Source organism: Schistocerca americana, chromosome 1 (assembly GCF_021461395.2).
Source record: "Schistocerca americana isolate TAMUIC-IGC-003095 chromosome 1, iqSchAmer2.1, whole genome shotgun sequence".
Classification (NCBI taxonomy): domain Eukaryota; kingdom Metazoa; phylum Arthropoda; class Insecta; order Orthoptera; family Acrididae; genus Schistocerca; species Schistocerca americana.
The window spans coordinates 413,748,235-413,770,721 of record NC_060119.1 but is presented as its reverse complement, the minus strand read 5'-3'; the positions used below and the strand labels follow the sequence as shown (position 1 = coordinate 413,770,721).

Below are 22,487 nucleotides of genomic sequence, written 5' to 3'. Positions count from 1 at the left end.
ATGTTTATAATCTGATCTCTAAAAGTTTTTCATCTCTGCTTCCATTAGTGTTACTGAGTAATTCACCTGATGAGATAAGATGGTTATATCTTGATTTGGGGGGAGGGGGGGGGGGAACTTGTGTTTTGTACATAATTTAAAATATATATATTTACGACAATGCACTATTCTATTTCTAGGTGCTTTGGTAATATTCTTCTGATATTTTAAATCTTGTGGAACAGTATTTCATAGCGCAGACAAGAATAAGTTGTGTGAAAAATGCTGAGTTGCACCATGGTTGCAAGTCTACGTTAACTGTAGGTTCCTCCATGATATTAACACCAAGATTTGGGTGGATATGACAGCTTTATATTTCAGGAAAGCGTGATAAGATCATATCTAATCATGATTTATGTAAATGTGTAATATTTTTATGTTTTTAAAGTATAAGAGTCACATATTTTTCATTGCAGTCTCCTTCGTAGGGAAGTCGACTTTGTCCATTGTATCTTCATTGAGATTTGCAAAATACCCATCTGTGGCTCCTGTAACCTCTTCACAGGACTCAAAACATTTTCAAGTCACAGATTTCCATAACTGGGCTGTGCAGTTGCCAAGTAGTGTATCTAGGATGGATGTTTCAGTAGTTCATACCCAAAGTTCCTCAATTTTTCCATTGCTAAAATATTTTTACTTGTACAGAGCAGGCCTCTTTTCATCCATTTTTTCATGAATGTGACTCTACAGATTTGTGTGGCTTCTTTAGTTATAGCTTACCCTTATGAAATCCACCAGTGAGAAGAATCCCATTTTCTTGTCAAAAAATACTTCGGTAAGTGGTGCAGTGTGAACAGCTTTCACTCACTGGTTTGATTGAGGTTCATTTCTAAGTTTAATGGATGATTCATTTCTTGCTTTGATGTTTCATTGCTTCTAGGAAGTTTTGGAACTATGTCTCTTTCACAGTAACAAAGCATTACACAACATGTGGAGGTGTAAATATTAGCTGCTACATCTGAATGTAAATAATACAATTTAATGAAGTTAAACTCACAAAATAATTGTACACTTTTTGATTGCAGTACATAATATGCATTACTAATAAATTACTAATTAAACTTGCAATAAATGCATTTGCTAGTAAACAATGGATGCTAAGTTAAGAAGAATAATTTTTAGAAAAGTGGCTTTGCTGTGAAAGGTGTTACAAACTTTAATTGTGAAGTGTCATCACTGTGAGTCTTTCCATGCAAGATTAGTGGAAGAGAGTGAGATCATTCCAAGATGAGTTGTATGATACGTCATATGCTTTTTCCGTGAGCCAAGTATTTCAAAGATACACTCAACAAAACCCATTAGAATATGCGCAAAAACAAACCCATTATGGTGCAGTGAAAAGAGTTACCGATATTCCAAAAAAAAAGGATGGACGTTTCAGCAATTCATACCCAAAGTTCCTCAAAAAAACTATATTCTAAGATTAGTTGGATTTGTATTACAGCCTCCCGCATATTATTGTACAGTGGCCACAACAGAAAGGTTAGAGAAATTTGAGGTCTTACAGACACATGTTCATCTCACACACCGTATGCAAGTGGACCAAAAGTCGTAAGAAATGATACCAGTGCTTGGATTACATGCCCCTCAAACATTACTTGTAGAGTAAGCACGTAGTTGTAGATGATGTCTCTGAAACATATTTCGTTATGTGCATAAGAAAAATTTACCATCTCATGTGATAAGAATCAATTTGAGGGGCATGCTGTAACAGAGGAAGCATGTTGTGAGGCTTTTGAACTCTCTACCAAAGCAGCAGGTGATACCAACATTTTATGAGAATACAGTGAAACACCTTTGCCTATTATGAGTCATCTCGGAAGGGGAACGGTAGTGACCTTGTGTATGAGTTATTATAAATTATCGATGTATGTTTTTTTATAATTAATATTTCAAGTTGATGAGTTATGCTTATGTCTTGGTGGGTACTAGCATTGCCTTGCTATGTATTAGTCCATCTCCTCAGCCCCCTCTCTTTCCATTTCCTTCACCCCTTTTCCCTGTTACCTTCTCCATCCCCTCCTCTATGTCCATCTGCTGCTCACCCCTTCTTTGCCCATCTCCTCCTCAGCCCTCTCCGTCCATCCCTCCTGTCCGTATCTTCTTTCCTTCGTTGTCTATTGCCTCCCCCCCCCCCCCCCCCCCCCCCCCCCGTGTACATCTCCTCCTTCCCTCATACCTCCAGTGAACTGTTTCATACAACGATATAATTTTGTAGGTACAGTCAGCAGCATATGGGGATACTGTCTGCTAAATGTGTTGTGAAAGTTAGTAGCAAAGAAGCAGTATGTAAACTTCATGATATTGTGCCTGATGCAGCAGTTTTACTGTGTGAATAGCGAAAATGTAAAGTGATTTAACTTTTTTACTTTCACCGTTATATTAGGGGGGCGGGGGTCGATAAGAAAAAGTTTTGCAAAGATTTGAAATTATGTGTAACGTTTTTTGCGAGTCACCGAGTGCTCTTATTCTCAAATATTGGAGGGAAAAAATCTGGATATTTTATTATTGTGGCCTGCACTTCTTTCTTACCCCCCACCCCTTTCATAGGTAAGTGATTCTTAACCATTTGATGGACATGTGGAACATACATACATACATTTTTATAATGTGTATAAATGTCTTTTCTTCTTTTGTGACCTGATTTTGATAAAATGCTACTATAAGGCGCCCATAGCTACACTGAAGTTACCAGGTGGAACCCCATAAAAATCCATCTATTAGTTTTGGAGATTAGAACATTCAGACAGACAGACACACAGACAAGAAAGTTTTAGCAAAAATTTAAATCACTTTTTTTTTTCCGTGATTAGATTTTTATGAGCTAAAGCCTATACGGCATTCCAAACTATCCAAAGTTATCTGCAAAAACCCCATCAAAATTCGTGTAGTAGTTCTAGAGATTAGAGTGTTCACAGACAGAAAGACATAATGGCTTTACAGATTTATTATTAATATAGATATTTGACTGTATTATTACTTTGGATAATGTAATCCAGTTTCTAATGTCATCTGATCATCATGCCACACATTAACAGTTTCATTTTTAAGAATGTTTAGATGTAGGTGAGTGGACAGGATATGATAAGCCCAAGTTTGTTTTAATCAGAATTCTCCAACTTAAGCATTCTCTTTCACAGATTCCCAGTTGGAGCCAGGCTATCGACCAGCTGTACAAGAGAGTGCACTGGTTGTATCACTGGAAATGTTTAGCCTCATACTAGAGAAATGCATTGACCTTCTGCGAGATGTGGATGGTGCGGCTGGTGCTGGTGCTGGTACTGTTGGTGGTGGCGCTAGCCGACTTGTCTCCAGTGAGGACTTACAGATCTTGTTGCCTGCTGTGAAGGTCAGTCTTCAGTTCTTGATGAGGACATTGGTGGAAATAAGCAGCTATTACAGTTTCTGCATTTGCTGACTCGAAGGGCTGATAATATGTTGATCACCAGTTCTCCCCCCCCCCCCCCCCCCCCCCCCCCCCCCCACACACACACACACACACACACACAGTGTAAGATTCTGTTCAGTTTCAGTGTAAGATTCTGTTCAGTTTCAGTGTTGTCACTAAATTTTTCAATCATATGCTTTATGAATATGGAAATCGTCATTTTCAGTCAATTTCAGTAAGTTTTCAGATCCATTCTGATAGTTTTTGAAGAGTTAATTTTTTTGTGTTAGAGTGAATGTTAGATTACTTTTGCTATGTAGAAGTGTCTTGAGATTAATGTACAGCTGAAGTGTCAGATTTAAGATCCTTATATTTCAGCATGCCAAAGGCAAGCTTTGTTGTGGTCTTCAGTCTGAAGACTGGTATGATGCAGCTCTTCACACTAGTCTATCCCCATGCAAACCTCTTCATTTCTGCATATCTGCTGCAACTTACATCCATTTGAACCTGCTCACTGTTTTTCTGTACAGTTTTAACCATCCACACTTCCCTCCATTACCAAACTGACAATGGTTTGTTGTCTTAAGATGTGTCCTACCAACCGATCCCTTCTTTTAGTCAAATTGTGCCACAAATTCCTTTTCTCTCTGACTCAGTTCGATACCTCCCCATAAGTTATTTGATCAACCCACCTAATCTTCAGCACCCTTCTGTAGCACTAAGTTTTAAAAGCTTATATTCTCTTCTTGCATGAAGTGTTTTATTTCTGTACAAGGCTACACTACAGACAAGTACTTTCAGAGGAAGCCTTCCTAACACTTGAATTTATATTTGTTGTGAATAAGTTTTCTTTTTCAAAAATTCTTTTGCCAGGTTGCATATTATATCATATATAGTTTTTCCCCTATCAGCTACTGTACTGCCCAAATGTCAAAACTCATCTACTAGCTTTAGTTTTTCATTTTCTGAAAGTTTTGTAATCTCAGCTATATATCTGATCTGTTATGTTTCTGTAGGTCTGGTGTGACTGGCTGCTGTGCCATAGTGCAGTGTGGAACCCTCCACCATGTTGCTCTGACTATCGAGTTGGGTAAGTGTACAACCAACAGATTACGCACAGTTGCATCTGATGTGATAAAGACAGCATGATTTTGGTTTGGTAAAGAAGAAGAAGAGGAGGAGGGAGGAGGCAACTCCTGTACAAAGTTTTACCATTTTATCTTTTTTCATCTTCAGAGCCCCCCTTCCCCTGTGTGTAATTTTCCGACAAACTATGTGATCGTAGATGACAGATCTTCCTTTTATAGATTTGTGACCAGCAATAGTAGTAATACTGTAGTTGTTTGAGTGTGATGTTAAAGAAGAGATCATTTGACATTGTTCATCGAAGCAGAGAATAAAGCTTACATAAAATTTTAAATATCCACAAGACAGTGTGCTTGAGGGTTATTGTAATCCGTGTTTGTAGCTGCAAACAGGTCATAAGATGGGAATCTAGAAGTATTTGAAATATGAATGCCCAATTATTCTCCAGAGACTGCACTTGCTGACTCAGCACGTTTATAGAAATTTGTATTTACGAAAAGGTTTGAGTTGAATGAAAGGGTTTGATGCAGCCACAAAATCACATTATCGGGTTTGAATCTGTGCACTGAAAAATTATTGTACAAAATACATTGACGTGAATTGAGACTATGCATGAGATATAAAGCTAAACATAATATGTTGAATGTAATCTTCCTGATTTTTTTTCTGCTTACATTCCTTCCTTTGCTATAATTATAGAAATATTTTGATTACATGGGGATACCACTAATTCCTTTACAGAATAACATTAGGTGACATAAAAATGTCAACCCTTAGGCTGTTTTTTCTACTGACTGAAGTGCACTAATTTTTTGGAGCTGAGGCTAAATGAATATGGTGTACTGGGAAAAAAATCATGTGATGAAACTTATCATGACAGAGATTTAAATTGAATAGCCAATTGTCTTTCCTGATCATAACATAATAGTATCTCTCCCCAACCAACTCCGCAAAAAAGTATGTCTATGTTAGCACAAGGGCACAGTAGTAAATGCTGAAGATGCTTAATGAGTTGGAAGGTAATTCATTTGGCATGGTAAAGGTCTCTATGTTTCTTTCACTACCTTAATGTTTTCGGAAAGACGGCAATTCCATAAGCGCATCATTACCCCACACTTTTTAAGCAAATGAATCATCTTCACTCTACTTAAAAAGTCAGCCATTACCCCACACCTTTTAAGCAAATGAATCATCTTCACTCTACTTAAAAAGTCAGCATCAGCTCAGTTGTGCTTTTACAGTGATACTAGTAAGCCGGGAAGTGCTACACTGACAGTGCATTTAGTACATGTTCCAACTATTTCAGAACCAAGACTTTCTTGGTGAATCATTGCAGTGTTTGGCTTGTACAGTTTTCCTTAAAAGAGCCTTACCTTCCATATCAGCGAAGTTTGTAAGAAAGTAGCGACTTGTAATCAAATTGCGTACCTACCGACCATCACCTCAGTTGTGCAACTGGATTTAACGATTTCCTGTCAGAAAGGTCACAGTTCGTAGTAATTGATGGAAAGTAATAGAATGAAACAGAAGTGATATCTGGCATTCCCCAAGGAAGTGTTGTAGGACCTCTGCTGTTTATAATCGTTGGAAATGATTTAGGAGACAATTTCAGCAGCTCTCTTGAATTGTCCATGGATGATGCTGTCATTTACAGTTTAGTGGGCAATATTATATTCCAGTTACAGGATAAATTATACAAATCTAAAGGATGTTCGTTCAACTAAATATCTAGGGATTACAAGCATGAACAACTTAAAAATTGGAACAGTCACATAGATAATGCTGTGGGAAATGTGAACCATTTCATTGGTAGAACACTTAGAAGAAGATGCACCAAATCTATCAGAGAGACTGCCTGCACTATGCTTATGTGTCCTCTTCTGGTTGCTGTGGTATGGCATCACTTCCAGATAGGACTGACCGAGAACATCTAAAAAGTTCAAAGGAAGACAGCTCATATTTGCACTCTCACAAAATAGGTACAATATGTAACCTGGGGTGGTACTCATTAAAACAAAGGCATTTTTTGGTGTAGGCAAATCTTTTCATAAAATTTCAGTTACCAACTATCTCCTCTGAATGTGAAAATGGTTTTCTTAACTCCCACCTGTATAGCGAGAAACAACAATCACAATAAAATAAGAGAAATCAGAGCTTCCACAGGAAGATTTACATATTTGTCCTTCTCATTTGCTTCCGGTAATGAAACCATAGAGAAATAGCCTGAAAGTGGTTTCATGAACCAAGCACATAAAGTGCAAATCACAGAGTAGTCATATAGATGTAGCTGTAAACAAATTGTCATTTATTGATAAATTTGGCACTGATTTTGCTTATGTAATTTTGTCAGTAACACCTAAAAGCTTAGGGACTATGGTTATAATGTAAATATTCAGATGCCCTAAGTAAAGTTATATGAAATATTATAAATAGTGTGAACAGAAGTCTGATCAGTTTGTATGACAGTGATTCTTCAGTTTGGCTTTAAGGCCTTGGGAAATGATCTAAAAATTAGAGCTTTAGTAGTTCTTTTTGTGTTGTTGCTGGTTAGATTGCACAGAATGTGTGTGCTATGTGTTAGTTTTAGTTTGGAATGACTTTACTGGATTTGGTTTATTTCTGGTAGGACATAATAGTCTGCATTCTATAGTGATTATAAGTGGCAAAAAAAATCGTAAAATTTTTGGAAGTATTTCATAATTACAGGTTAAATTTACTACTTTCAAGACATTGGAATGATATGTAGCCTATAAAAAACTGTTATAGAAATTGTTTGAATTACACTTTTGTAACAGACAAAAGGGTACTTGAGTTTCCTGTACAATAAACTGGTGGTTTTTTGCACCCACAAATCAGCCTGTTCTCTCAACATTATATTATTATGCAAAGGAACGGAAAAGAGGCTTTCATTAGCACACAACTGGCATATTCAGTGTCAAGTTAGACAGTGATGATGTCCACTTTTTTTGGAGATACATAATATGCAGGTGATAAATTTTTTCTGTGTATTGCAGCCCAGGGGGTGATGCTTGGAGCAGAGTAGCAACACTAGTCAACATGTTAGAACGTTTGAGGCTTCCACATGTTGAGCTTGTACAGAACCCATGTGAAGGTAAGACACTGCATTGGTTTTAGCATCCATATATCTTCATTAATGGTTATCTGTGATCCTAGTTTTCTGTAGCCATTCTTAATTGTGGCAGTACTTCGGAGTCTAATCTGTGTACATTTTTTTGCTCTCAAGGGTATGAAATGGTGAAACTTCCTGAAGATGCTACCTTAAGTGGCTTCACTCCTTTAATGTACAATGTACCTGAGAACTATTATACTCCCAATGACACGGACATGGTGAGCTTGTATTTCTGTAATCGAGATCTGATATGTTCTCGAAGTTACTTCTTGGTGTATAATACAGAAATTTTAATTTTTGATTTAACAATATTAAATAAATTGTTTTTGCAGGAAATGGCGCAAGTTGTGCTTAGGATTCAGAGAATAGTATTCTTTGGCTCAGAGTTTCTCTGTGGTGTTGATCCTCCTGTACTGAAGCTTCAGAAGATTGATGGGGAAACCAGTGAATATGTGTCCGTTGTAGACACATTGGGTTCTGGTACCCTATTGACTGGGGCGCAGGTGAGTTACCTCGATCAGGTGACGTTACTTTTACTGTAAGCCCATGGTAAAATTCCTCTGGATTTTAATGCAACTAATTTGACTTGTAGCTGACACCTGACTTGCGAATGGAAAGCTTCAGTGATGATGAGGATGATGAAGATGGGGCTGCTGCAGCTACTGGTGACTCAGATGTATCATTGAATAGCGTGAGTCAAGATATGAGGAACTTGCTGAATCGCAAAGAGCAACTAGAGAGGGATTCTTACAGTCAGCAGCAGTATCGCCAGTATGTTCAGGTGGGTACCTCGTATACTTTTCAGGCTGTTTACATTGGTGCTCTCCCTCTTCCTCACCTGCTCCCTTCCCCTTCCATGCTCCACACCCCTTGCTTTTGGAAGATATAATTTCCGTTATTATTCAAGTGATCTAGAAGTAAAATAGATTTTAATTTGAAAGGTTGCTAAGAGAGAGAATTTGTGATGATTAGAATTTGTGACAAGCGCAATTTCGGAAATTTTATACTGTACTTCTCTTCTACCAATGAAGAAAAAAGATTTGTTTTTGAAAATATAATTGGATGGACAAAAAAAAAAAAAAAAAAAAAAAAAAAATCTGACAGACATTTTGATGCAAAAGGAAAAAGGAGGAAGGAAAAACACTGATGAGGTTTAGGAAATGGGGAGAGCTACGTGAAAGTCATTCAGAACCCTGGGTCAGGAGAAGCATACCGAATGGAAAAAAGAGCCCTATATTACTGCATGAATACACAATGCATTGTGAAGCTTACAAAACTTGCTTGCTCTTAGGCCAGAACTGATAACTACAGTTCTGCTGACTACCGTATTTACTCGAAGCTAAGCCGCACTCGAAACTAAGCCGCACCTGAAAAATGAGACTCGAAATCAAGGGAAAAAAATTTTTCCCGGAATCTAAGCCTCACCTGAAATTTGAGACTTGAAATTTAAGGGGAGATAAAAGTTTTAGATCGCCCCTCCAAATCGAAACAAAGTTGGTCCATTGTGACTTGAGACGCAGTTGAGGTCAAATGGATGAAGATACAGCTATAGTAGTTTGGTTCGAGTCGTAAGCTTAACAGTTAAGCTTTACCAAGTAGCCATTGCTATGTGTCAAGCGCTCCATCCATATTTATACAGGTACCCTCCCTTTTTCACGTGCTTCGTCTGGTTTGAATCGATTGCTTATTTTGCTTTGATCTGATAAGTGTCATTCTCTTTGTTATTGGTGTTTATGCCACTCTAAGCTGAAAATGCATTATTGTACTGTGTCATGCATTGTTTGTCGCATTCTGATGATGAGTGTTCACGACCTGTCGCCTCGAGGCATGGCTTGCTTTTGTGCGCACTACCGCAGCTTACAATAAAAAAAACGAGAGGAATTGTCTCATAAGCGAAACAATGGCAAGAGACTGCTATTTGTTGTTACTTACACTGCAGCTTTCTTTGATAATGATCAACAAGAACCTAATAATAGACTGCGTATAATGGAAGATGGTCTGAACGAGAGATTAGCGAATATTTTTCTCCGTTTGAAAATCTTTGCAGACCCCTCTTTAGTACATTTTATTCTGCACAGAAATTAGTCATCTTAGATTTAAAAATCTAGTCAGTTGCCGTGCTTCATTTCTGACTTTATTACTATTCAGCTTAAGAATAGTATGAATATAAACATGACATGATATGTATATTCTTCCGCGTTTGCTGTTTTCTTTAAATGAGATAGCGCAAACACGAAAGAATACATGCATAATGTTTACATTCTTCTACCTTTTCTTTTAATTTATTTACTGACGCAGAGGTTTTGGTGCCAGTATCTATCTTTGTGCCTGCAAAGCATGCCTGTGTAGCGCTACATAAATTCGATGGTACCAATTAGTTGTGGCAACACCTACCAACATTTTTCAGAACTTCTGATTCTTCTAAGCCGCAGGCAGTTTTTTGGATTGCAAAAACCAGAAAAAAAGTGCGACTTAGATTCGAGTAAATACGGTAACGTCGACTTGTAAGACAGTATCATTAACCATAAGGAAAGACCTTATGAATAAGGGATTTTTTAGTATCCATTATCTGATGTGTAGCTGTAACTTTATTTTTTTTTTAAAAAAAAGAAAAGCCCTCTTGCATAGTACCCTTTTGACCCAAGTTAAGAATATGCTACGATCATATTCTCTTCCAGTGCTGGTGGCACAGACAGTTATCTTGTCACTTTTGGAGCTAGTTGTGTAATTGAAGAGAGTCTTGAGTGGTGTGTTTCAGTCGCCTTACAGGTTTTGTATTGCTGTACTGTGAGACTTGAGACAATAATCTACTCTGACAATAAAGTAAAGAATAAACAATTATTGAATAAGTTTAACAATTTTCACTCTAGGTAATGTTTGAAAATGGTAACAATATTTTTCTAACTAAAGTTGTCATTTTCACATTCAGCCGGCAGAGTACAGAGGGAGGCAGGGTCACGTACAAAGAGAAACAAACGGTAGTTTCCTGTGTGCAGCTTCTATTAACATAATTGGAGAAAGTGGTTATTGAAGGAAGCAAATATCATTCACTGTTGATTGTAATGTGGCTGCAGTGTACAATACGTCATATTTACCCAGCTATAAGATGACCCTAAATGTAAGACGACCTCTTTTGAAGAGGTTCCTTGAGAATGTTTTATTTTTAACAGATTCTACTAGACAAAATTACAAACTGTTTTATTGATACAAATTAACACTACCTATTTGAAACTTAAGCGTTTTGTTGATCCTTTATATTTTGCTAATAGAAGAAGATAAATGAACATGCATGGTTTACAAGTGTATTTATCTTCACATACTCTTCAATTTTTTTCGCTTTTTTACACTTTCTAAGCCACTAGTCTGGTATGTTTTATTCTTCATCACCACCACCAGTATTAACTTCATTTCTAAGCTTATTGCTATTTTGTCTGCTAAACTGTCAGTGGCATATGATATGTGATGCTTTTTGCATTATATGTAAATTTAGGGTGGAGGGGGTGAGAAAGGAAAGGTATTACTGCTGTCAGCTGCATCGAGATATTATGTGGAATCAGCGGCAATGAGGGACATGTATACTGATCCGAGATCCGAACCTGTGATCTCCTGCTTTCTAGGCAGGTGCGTTAACCACAGCGCCATCTGGGACACAGTGTTATTTCAAATGTTCGGTCTATCTCGACATGCCTCACGGCCGACCCACACTCCCTTGCATCCTTTCACTATAGACTAACTTGAAGTTTTGCTCCAGACATTAGAATCCACAGCCCCAACATGGTTTCTATAATTTGGAAGGAGGGCATGGTCTTGTAGAAGCCGCCTACTATAAAGCTGTTGACCGTGAGCCTTAACAGGTATCTCCACATCTCTATCTTCTTCTTCTTCTTCTTCTAGATTTGGCACTATTTGTTGTAGGGAATAGCCGGATGCCCTTCCACTCACTGCCTCCTTCCGTACCAGGACAAAATTTGTATACCCCATCTATCTGTGTCTAGTGTTACTGATGTGAATTGATGAGAATGTTTTAAAAATTTTTGTGAATCTTGAAACTGAAGTGTGACATGGGTTACCAGCTTGGTATTCATGTAGTTGGATTCGGGAAACAGCCTAAAAACCACACCCATGGTGGCAGGCACAGTAGCCCCTGTTTTTAATCCACCAAGAGGATTAGATCTGGAAAGTGGTCTGTGGTTTCTTTGCAACATTGGTTAGGCACCTGCTGAAAGCATACAGCACCAACATTCTGCTTCTCTTAAGCAAATGGCCCTATACTCTATCCCAAGAAAACTTCCAACCACTCCAGCATGAAGTCATTAGTGGGCTATCCCTTTCTTGGCATCTAAAGATAGCTTTTCTTTTGATATGGTTTTCTTGCGAAGAACCACATATGGAGACAGTCAGCTTTCTGTCATCTGACAGAACAGCCAGTGTGATTGTTATTATGGCTGTTTCATTGCCAGAACTTAATACAGCAATAAGCTCATCATTAGATGCTGTGGGAAGTAGCTGAACTGCTGTTGTCTTGGTCAATATGTAAGGCCCATCACTTCATCGCTCTTACACACCGGCCTGTATTTTATTTGAATTACCCACTGGATGCAGCTGGGAAATTCCTCTTTATGTTCAGTGCCTCCATATGGATACATTTCAAGTAGAGCCTTCATTGCATTTCTCTTACACATGCTGAAGAACTTGCAGTTCCAATGTGTGAAACCTTTCTTAATTCAATCCCACAAAAGTTAAGCATTGTTTACTGGTGTTCTTTAATTTATTGTTAATCTGACACTACGCACAACTGTTCTCTTCTGTGATACCAAATTTTCATCCTGCACACAAATGTTTGTGGACTATGCTTTAAGGATCACCATTAACTTAAAATTAGCATTTCATTGATTGTTAATGCTGTAGACTTTCATTACTGCTATTTAAATCATTGCTGATGGACATGAGACTGTGGTGTTAGGCATCATTGTGTTTGTTTTTGTCTCCTAATGCTGGAGATACTGTCATTATTGTGAAGATTACTAGTAGTGTTGTATTGTCTGTGTGATCTTATTGTGAACCCCAAACTTGTAGATCCACATTCCTCAGCGGTCACACATATGATTTACATCCATTACAGATTGCTGCAATTTACTATTGTTACAACATTAACAATCAGAGCAAACAGAATGACAAAGTGCATTGTCCTTTTGGCTCTCTGGTGCCGAATTGGCAGAAGTTGGAGAACTTCAGGATAATAGTGCACATGGTTCATCATTTGTTGCCAACCTTGAAAATAAACAGCACTGTGAAGCTGTAGTAGCCTTATCAGTAGTAGAAGGTTGTGTTTCATTTGTTGTGCTGTGGCTCTGTGTTCTATGCAATTATATTTATGTTGTAAATAGGCTCTTGTAGAAATGTATATTATTGTTGAGTATCTGTGCATTTTTGTGACTGTAGTTGCAGTCTGAATACCGTTGGATTCAGTCCAGCTGCAGTTCATGAGTTATAGACACTTATGAAAAGATTGGGACACGGTATGCAGTCCCATAGGTGGCAGCCAAAGTAACTTGCTGCTTACTTGCCACTCTCTTCCCAACATTGGATCTGGTGCCCGGCTGAAATGCTAGCTCTGTTCCCCCCTTCTTCATCTGTCCTAAAATTAAACCTGTGCATGACCTCGGCTCCAAAGGTAGATGTAAGATGTCCTCTATATTAAATTATTATACTACATAAAAATGTTTTCCTCAGCAACCAAAGGTTTATTTGCAAATATAAGAAGGTTGTTTTTCAACTGATGAACTTAGGGAGAGAGCCTCATCAGATGAATAAGGTATATGGACTATAAGTAAATTAGCCAAAGATAGGTGGTACCATGTTCTGTAAATCATTTGTGTGCAGTATCGTACCAGCATAACGATATGGTATGAGACAGTATATATAACAGTTTATTAGTGTTTTGCTGCCTCTTTACTGATGACCTTATGAGACTAATAAATAATTGAAAATAGTTTTAACAGTAGCAGCAGTCTTGTCATTCTTACTTGAAATATTTATTGAAAGTTCCTAAATGAAAATAATTGTATGGCATAAAAGTTTTCAAGAAGAAACATTTTTCGGTTCTCTTTTGAAGTTAATTTTGCTACCTGGTAGCTATTCATCCACTAGACATTGGTAGAAACTTTTTGACATGGCATAATTATCCTATAACCCTACTTGAGCCAAAGAATCTCTATTGAATTCTAATGAAGGCAGTTACAGACTTAGTTGACATAGTTGTTTATGAAATGTAATATTAATTTTAATAAATTCACTTATACAGTATTGAACAATGGAAAATCTCAGTATTATGAGAAGGAAAGTTGACGTGCACCAAATAGGGGAGATGCTGGGTCGCAGATAGGCACAACAAAAAACACACTGCAGTGTGGTTTCAGTTGCCTGAGACTGCAGTCGTGTGTGTGTGTGTGTGTGTGTGTGTGTGTGTGTGTGTGTGTGTGTGTGCGCGTGCGCGCGCCCATTGTTGATCAAGGCCTTAATGCTCGAAAGCTTTAATTGTGAGAGTCTTTTTTTGTTGTGCCTATCTGCGACTCAGCATCTCAGCTATTTGATGAGTGGCGATTTTCCTTCTCATAGTACTTGAACAGTATTGGTTTTTTGAAGCCGTAGTTAAATCATTAATTCTTTAAGATATGTACAAGGTGTTCATATGAGTAATACATATTATTATAGTAAAATGCAGTTATGTAAAGCATCCCTTATTTTTAGTACATGAGTTGCCATAAAATATTATCTTACGTGAGATTAATGAATGAAAATTGCAGAAAAGGTGCTAATTTCTTCATTTGTTAACTTTATTCATTAACTTGAAGTTAGATAAAGAAGCACAAGAACATGATTATTCCCTTATTAATTTGGAATGCACTGTTGAAGATATTTTGAACTACAGGTCATATGCGATCTCCTGTTGCAAATTCAGAATTAACTGTGTGCAATGAAATGAAAGGTCGTATTTTCATCTGATATACTCTATTGTTTTAGGCAATATTGCGGGATGCTGTTGTACTGGTGGAAATAGAAGTGAAGCCACATTATCTGGTTCCTGACACCAACTGCTTTATTGACTACTTGCCCTTACTGCAGAAAATTGCACAGACAATGTCTAATCTAAAGCATCTGTACATGTTAATGATACCATTGGTTGGTAAGTACAGAATTTTGTATTTGATTTTGAATAGTTGTCAATATTGCATTATGAGATTGATTGTACATTCCATAGCTCAGGACTTGAAAGTTAATCGCTGGCCACTGTGGCTGAGCGGTTCTAGGCACTTCCGTCTGGAACCGCGCTGCTGCTACGGTCGCAGGTTCGAATCCTGCCTCAGGCATGGATATGTGTGGTGTCCTTAGGTTAGTTAGGTTTAAGTAGTTCTAAGTCTAGGGGACTGATGACCACCGATGTTAAGTTCCATAGTGCTTAGAGCCATTTGAACCATTTGAAAGTTAATCTTTCATGATACAATGTTTTCGTGCAAATGCCTCTGAAGTTTCTTGGGCTTCAAAGGAAAATGAAAACATACCAATCATTAAGCTGTCAAATAAATGTAATAGTTTCTTTTAAAAATATAGGCTTTGTTAATAAATCTAATCACCACTCTTGTAGGCACATATAAAAATGTGTGATATTACCCTATCTTTGAGAATTAATAGTCATTCCTCAGGGAGAAGAGAGAGAGATGTTGGGGGCATTAAAAAGGATGACCAGATCACTCAGACCCCAGGATGAGTGAAATCCACCTGTTATGAGGACAAGCGAAGACAAAGATGAATTGGTGAAGTAGAAGGACGAAGATAGCTTTTTTCCAGACATTATGACAGAGTGAGAAGGAAACAGGAATTAAGAGGAAGAATAATCAGTTATTCAGTTAAGAATTAACCCTCTCAGGGATAGGGCATGCGGGAGGGAAGTGGGAGTGGACAAGTTACAGCAAAAGAAGGAAATACTGAGAGATAAGAACTAAAAAATTGAAAACGGTGATAAGGAGAAAGAAAAAAAATATTGTGTTATAGGGCTAACAAAATTTTATTTAACATTTAGCCTCAATGTTGTCATGGTGATGGAGTAGTATACGCAGAAGGCACTCTGTCATTGTCAGCAGTGGAATGGGAGGCTAGTGTGTGCACAAACTGAAATAACCAGCAAGTTTACCAGCAAATCTCTCCCAGCAGGTTGTTTTGATAAAATTGCTACAGAATTCAGCATATCACAGGCTAGACACAATTTCATATAAGGTAATCTTGGATGTAGGAAAGTGTAATTAGATGGAAACAAGGTGACTGTCAGGTGATTATAAATTTGGATCACAGGCAATGTCTTGGGAGCAACCAAGGCAATGCCTCAGAAGAGGATGGACTACTATGTGCAAGAAAGAGATGCTTTTTTAGGTGAATTTGTAACAAGAGACAAGTTTAGGCTACAATGTTATGCACCAAATAGTAAGAACCTGTAGCTGAAGTGGAAGCACACTTTGTCATCTGTCATGGAAAAATTAAAGCAACAGCCACTGGGAAAGTCATTGTGCTGAACTTAACGGGAGTTCAAGGTACTATACTGGTTCTCATCCAAGAGAAGGATGGAACTGTGACTAGTGTGTGCTACAGTGAAATGTAAGTAAGGCAGCTGAAGCATGTTTCACTATTAAAATGCTTGGGCTTCTGTCACAAGAAGCATTGCTGATCCACAAGAACACACTCCCTTACAAGGCTTTGCATACTAACAATACACTGGTGCATAGACCAAAGGAATTCCCATATGAATATTATTTACTTTGTCTTTCAGTAGAACTGATGCAATGTGAGAAGTCCGCAAATGACAAAAAGGTCATGGAGGTACTGAAGAGATGATTTAGAATAATATCAAACTGTTTTTAGATAGTGCATCCACAAGCTTATGGACAGATGTCTGCAAAACAGATGTTCATGTCAGGATGTAGGCAGTGACAATTTCTGTAAATACTTTTGTAAAAAAATCAAAGTAACATTATTTTTAATTAATTACTTATCCGTGTATGAAACTGAAATTTGAGAAGTGGGTTTAGTTGACCATTATGCAAGTTGAGATATCAGTAGTAGTTATGTGTAGTTACATAGAGTGCTCTCCTACCTGGCTGCTACTGGTGTTCCTGTCTTAGTAGTTCAGTGAGTGAACATATGTTGGGTAACATAGTCATCTGATATTTTAATCATAAGGGAATCAGCTTGGTAGGTTTTCTAGAGGCTCATCACACAATGTGATGTGCTGCTCAGCCCAGATAAAAGGTATTCAGACGAGCATAAAAAATTCAGTAACTTTGATGGTGTGCAAATCAGAAATAATTGATGTCATCCAGTGTGCAATATCTGTGAGGACATAATTTGAGTTGGCTTCAAACTGTTGTCAGTATCTCATTGGAGGTGTGAATAAAAATTGAGATTGCTCCTGCATTTATTTCACAACACATTGGATATTACATGACAACAGTGCCTTATGTTCTACACTTCCTCATTGCACAAAGAAACTACTCAGCTCTCTGAGACTGCAAATGTGTGTGCAAGTTGCGCTTACGTGAGTGTGTGTGTGTGTATGTGTGTCTACTGCTGACAAAGGCCTTAATGGCCGAAAGCTGTTTGCGTGAATCTTTTTATTGTGCCTATCACGACTCAGCACCTCCGAAAACGTAAATAGATGGTTTGTTAACTTTGCTGACTGCAAAGGAAGTGCATGGTATGTGTCCAGAAGTTGGTTGTATGAAACATTAGTTGTAAGACTGAATTTCTGAAAACTGTGTACTTCGTGGGTCATTAAAATATTCATTGATTAACTTAAAAGAAATCACGGAGGATGTCCTTGCCTGTTATAAATGGGAAGATGAATAATTATTTAACTACTGTGACACAGGATGAAACCGGAGTGGCTCGTTACATACCTGAATCAATGTGGCAGTTGATGCAGATGTGACGCACTGGATTCCTGCCAGAAAAAAAATTCAAAATGCAATTATTTGTAAAAAAGTATTAATATTTTGTTGGAATCATCAAAGGAATTTTTGGTTATGTTTAGACAGAATGTCTATTCATAAATGCCAGCAAGCTCTGTCTCAACCATATGAAACTGCTCCATTGGGCCTTTCAGCACAAGAAAGAAGTGTGGCCATCAGAAGGGGTCTAATATGTTGCATACTAATTCTCGGTACCTCTCTAAAAGCAAATTGGTTCAACTCTTCAACTGTCTGAGCTTTGTTAACCATCATGCCAATAGTAATCATCTAGCACAAATGACTACTTCCTTATCAGCAATTTGAAAGAGCACAGGGACAGCAAATGTTCAACCGAAATGAGGTGACAGGTGGTGTTTGTCAATGTTGAAGATAGTGCATCAGTAACGTTCATTGCAGGCATGCAAAAGGTAGTACCCAATATAATAGTGAATACAAGGAAAAACAGTGATGTACTAAATAATATGCTGTGTAAATTTCATGAATAAATATCCAATTATCCCCTACATGTGAGGTAAGTTACGATTTTGTTTTATGAACATGAACATGCGTCATAATTATAACTCGAATAACAAAAATTACATCACTTCTTAGAAATGATAAAGTATTTTGAGTCTCCCTTATTACATGTAGCATCCCATACACATGAAAGCCTTAACCTTTTTTTTATTATTATTTTTTATTTTTATTTTTTTACTGAGTTTTTGTTAAAATGTTTCTTACATTGTGCTTCGATGTCCAAAGAGAAATTTTGTTCCATAACTGAGCTTAAATTTTTTTATTTTCTTACCAACAGTTCTTCAGGAGTTGGAGGGATTAGCACGAGGTGGACCAAGAGGTGATCTTCCAGCAGAACATGTGGCACGTGTAGCGGAGGCAGCACGTACTGCTCTATCGTACATTAGGAGCAGACCAGGGGGTGTCAGATGCGTTACTAGCCAAGGAAATGTACTTGTATCAGCTGCCTTCACGGATGAACAGGACAGTGTGCAAGTAAGTTACTGTAGATTTGCTTACTAAATGGCAAACATTTCTGCTGTAATGTAACAATACCAGAGAAGTAAAGTTGCTACTCACCATATAGCGGAGATGCTGAGTCGCGATAGGCACAACAAAAAGATTCACGTGACCCAGTATCTCCGCTATATGGTGAGTGGCAACTTTCCTTCTCTGGTATTGTTACATTCCATCCTGGATTTTCCGTTGTTTGATTTCTACTCTGATGTATTAGTTTAAGTGTACGGTATTGTTTCTCATAAATGTAACTGGTACCTCTTTTTCATTTTTTCCAGGATAAAAGAAATGATGACCGAATTCTGGCAACAACATTAAGCTTATGTCGAAATTCAGACAAGGAAGAATGTAAGCCAGGTTAGTGCAAACAAGGTCTTATGTGCAGGCCACATTAGATATATTGAATAGGGAGAATGTGGGAAGGATTCAGTACAAATGCAGCTGATGTAATCTGTAACAAGTGAGCAAATTATGTCTAGGAGCATGAGGAAGGAATTTTAAGAATTTTTTATCGTCTAGTTTAAATTACATGGGCTGATCAAATATAAAGCAGTCTTTTTTAAGCTACACGGCCACTGGGTGCAGAATATGATCGAGCGTCAACAATCACATGGGAATAGCTGACTTTGGGACGCCTCATTTTGTGTGTGTTCAGTGACTGCTTTGGCAAGCAAGAGATAGGTACATTCTACTGCTGCACAACATGCCATAATTAAGCTTTTCCTGGACAGGAATATTAATGCTGCTTGAATTCATCTCCGTTTACTCGATTTGGGGAAAGAATCCTTTCATATCTCCATGTGAAAAAAAAAGTGTAAGGAGTTCAGGCAATGGCAAGAGAGGGAATGTTGGAAACGTAATCCACTTGCTCTGTTCTACACTATTACTACAGCGTAGAACATGAAGACGTGCTTAAAATCTCTCAGAAACTTCAAATTGGTTGCAGAAGTGTTTACTCAGTCATGCAGAGTAAGATGGGGTTCTGGAAAGTGTCTGTTCGTTGAGCTCAAAGCTGGTGAATGAAGAGCTGCAAGAGCTGCTCCTACCAATTGATTTTCTGCAGGAATGTCTGACTCCTTGTTTATATGTCTTTGAGAAAGTCATGTTATGTTTGAGTAGTCTTGTGCAGGAACGGCTCTGTTAGGAGCGGTTAAGGCGGTGGGCAAATGTGTTGAAAGAAATTGTTCTGACACCTTTTCTTGAAATGAGGCCATTTATTGGCAGAAAAACCAACAGATGCGAATTCAAATGGGCAACATGAGTCAGGCCTGGGTAGGCAAGGGTGAGCCAAGATGGGTGGGCGAAACATAGTTTGCAGCAAACTTAGGCGAAGTTAAGGAAAAGTAGTGGCTGCCATTTGGACAAGTCCAAATGGCAGCATGGCAGCATGGAAAGTTCTGAAGCATGGCTTGGTCAGCTTCGCCTAAGCGGCATTACCTTGTCAGCACATGAGGGAGGAACATGATTGAGATTGCCCACCTCGGTGCTGACTTGCTGCTGCCAGACCATAGGATGAGAAACTGCAGACCGTAGGATGACAAAATTACAGGCAGCTGAAGCTACCAGCTAGTGCTCAGCCATAACAAGAGAATGAAAGAAGCTTATTGGAATAAAATAAAGATAGAATCCCCTACTATCTGGCTCAACCTTACACTCCTCCCCCTGAAATATGCTCACTATTTTTATATACTGTATTTAGCAATATTTCGTGACAGTACCTTTTCCGTGAAATGTTTACAAGACAATATTTGTCTTGGCTTCAGTCGTCTAGTGGAAGTATGATTCCACAATGCAGTTTCGTCGGCTGCAGAAATGACCTGGTTCAATGCGTTTGCCTCATTTTTGGTGCTTCAAATACCATTTCTTCGAATGTGGTTTCTTCTTAAAGTTTATATAAAAAAAAGTAGTAACATAATTCATTTTTTCGTGTTCACTTGCAAATATTTATAACAGCGACCTGCACATTGTTCTACCGTCAACACACACCAAGAGTTCAGTGCCGACTAACTACAGTCAAAGACGACTCCAGCGTCAAAGACATTTTACACAACACACAAGCTTCCACTTGCAATCAGTCTCTTTGATATTCTTCGACACATCTACTAATAGTAATCAATAAGCTGTCACTCTCAAAAATATAAGTAAATTAGCATAAAATAAGGCAAATTACAATTTAAAAAAATTCTGACAAAAATATAAGAAAACATTTACAACTTCCCTCATTAAATTTGGTATCGAGAAATCCAGTAGAAAATAACACATCTCCCAGATCCATTACACCCCTTCTGTGGGGGCGGAAACCGTATGTGATTTCACTCAACGCGACTGTTATTTAAATGTTGACAATTTTAGTTTGCAAAGACAAAAATAGATATTATTTGATTGTTAAAGGTTCCCACGGAAGACTGCGGGGGGGGGGGTTAGACTACGGGTGGGCGTAGCCTTAGACTACGGGTGGGCGTAGAGACTTTGAAGGCCTTTTAGGGGTCACAAAGGGGCTTACACACTTCAACAATATTATGTTGACGCAAGAGCAAGGAATAAATATTATAAAACATCAAAACAAAATTACGTCAGTTGACAAGTGTGATTAAAACACATTGGAAGGTAATAGTTTGAATCAGGAGTACACGCCAAGCATCTTTGTTTCATAAATGAATTTAAAAGAATATACATATCACCACTGAAGTTACACGCAAGGCTGAGTGGCGCAACATGGCGCGTTATGTTGTCCTTGGTGCGCAGCGCACAAGCTGCCGGCTAGAAGGGGGTGTGGCGGTTGCCGAGCCCATCCACTGGAACTCAGCGCAGTGAAGTATGAGGGGAGGTTCACACATTTCACACACATTTAAAAAGGGATTAACACTGGGGGAGCACTTCACTATGATGCGCCAGTTTTCACATTAGTTAATAACACAGTTGAACTCTTAAAACTAAAGGAGGGCATATGCCTTCATAGGCTTTACTTTCGAATCATGGGCGATATTTGCCATGAGGCTGAGTTTTTGGAACTATTGGAGGGGATGGTTGTAACCATTTGCAAAATGTATCCATATCAGTACAATAATAAAAATAGCAGTGACCAGGGTTACTGTGACACTGGGTATAATAGTTGTATGTAGATTAGTGGCTGTCTGCCAACAGGTGATATCGTAAGGAATTTGTCCTCTCTGGTGTTTTGAAAGGTCATCGATTGACGTTAAAAGGTGATCATTTGTTATATTAGATAAAACAAGTAATTCAGTTGACAAAGGAACCACGAATGAACTTTCAGGTAGAAAAAACATAGGTAAATGGGTGCGAATACTGTCAGAGTAAGTCATACTGGCATGAAAGGTTACAAGTGGCATAATAACATAGCAATACGAACTGTTTGCTAAAAATCCGCTGTTTGAGATTTCTGTCTCGTATGTTTGCGACTGGAAGTTATGTTCATAGCAACGAAGTGTTAATATCGTAGGTTGGTCTAATGCGTATTGGTGGTTTGTGCTAATGATCCTAAACCAGTGTTCTGCTAGGCGAACAATGGTTTGTGAACAGGGTGGCGATTGATGCTTTCCCCAGAAAAAACCATCCTAATCCCTTAGGATGGTTTCGAAGGGCGATTTCATGGCACATGAAATTATGAACATGTATGCATTCATTCAACTGATTTTGGGACATTGTAGTATATTTTTGGTGATCTGAACTAATGACTAGAATGTCCGCTGTATTCCAGCATATATACTGTCTGGTTGCTGACCACGCAACAGGGAACACATGCAATCTTGTAACACTCAAATTGACAATACGAACAGGCAAGGGGTATAGGTTT

The 22,487-nt window shown here is 38.2% G+C and overlaps 1 protein-coding gene across 1 annotated transcript in view; it reads left to right on the top strand.

Moving 5' to 3' along the window:
* Nucleotides 1–22,487, top strand: part of LOC124602110 (telomerase-binding protein EST1A) — a 338,716-nt gene that overhangs the window by 301,879 nt on the left and 14,350 nt on the right. The window contains exons 15-23 of the mRNA XM_047136296.1: nucleotides 3,180–3,388; nucleotides 4,444–4,517; nucleotides 7,528–7,625; nucleotides 7,758–7,861; nucleotides 7,976–8,146; nucleotides 8,236–8,424; nucleotides 14,667–14,829; nucleotides 18,456–18,652; nucleotides 18,952–19,030. Coding sequence (XP_046992252.1) covers nucleotides 3,180–3,388; nucleotides 4,444–4,517; nucleotides 7,528–7,625; nucleotides 7,758–7,861; nucleotides 7,976–8,146; nucleotides 8,236–8,424; nucleotides 14,667–14,829; nucleotides 18,456–18,652; nucleotides 18,952–19,030 — 1,284 coding nt within the window. The remainder of the gene's footprint in view (nucleotides 1–3,179; nucleotides 3,389–4,443; nucleotides 4,518–7,527; nucleotides 7,626–7,757; nucleotides 7,862–7,975; nucleotides 8,147–8,235; nucleotides 8,425–14,666; nucleotides 14,830–18,455; nucleotides 18,653–18,951; nucleotides 19,031–22,487) is intronic.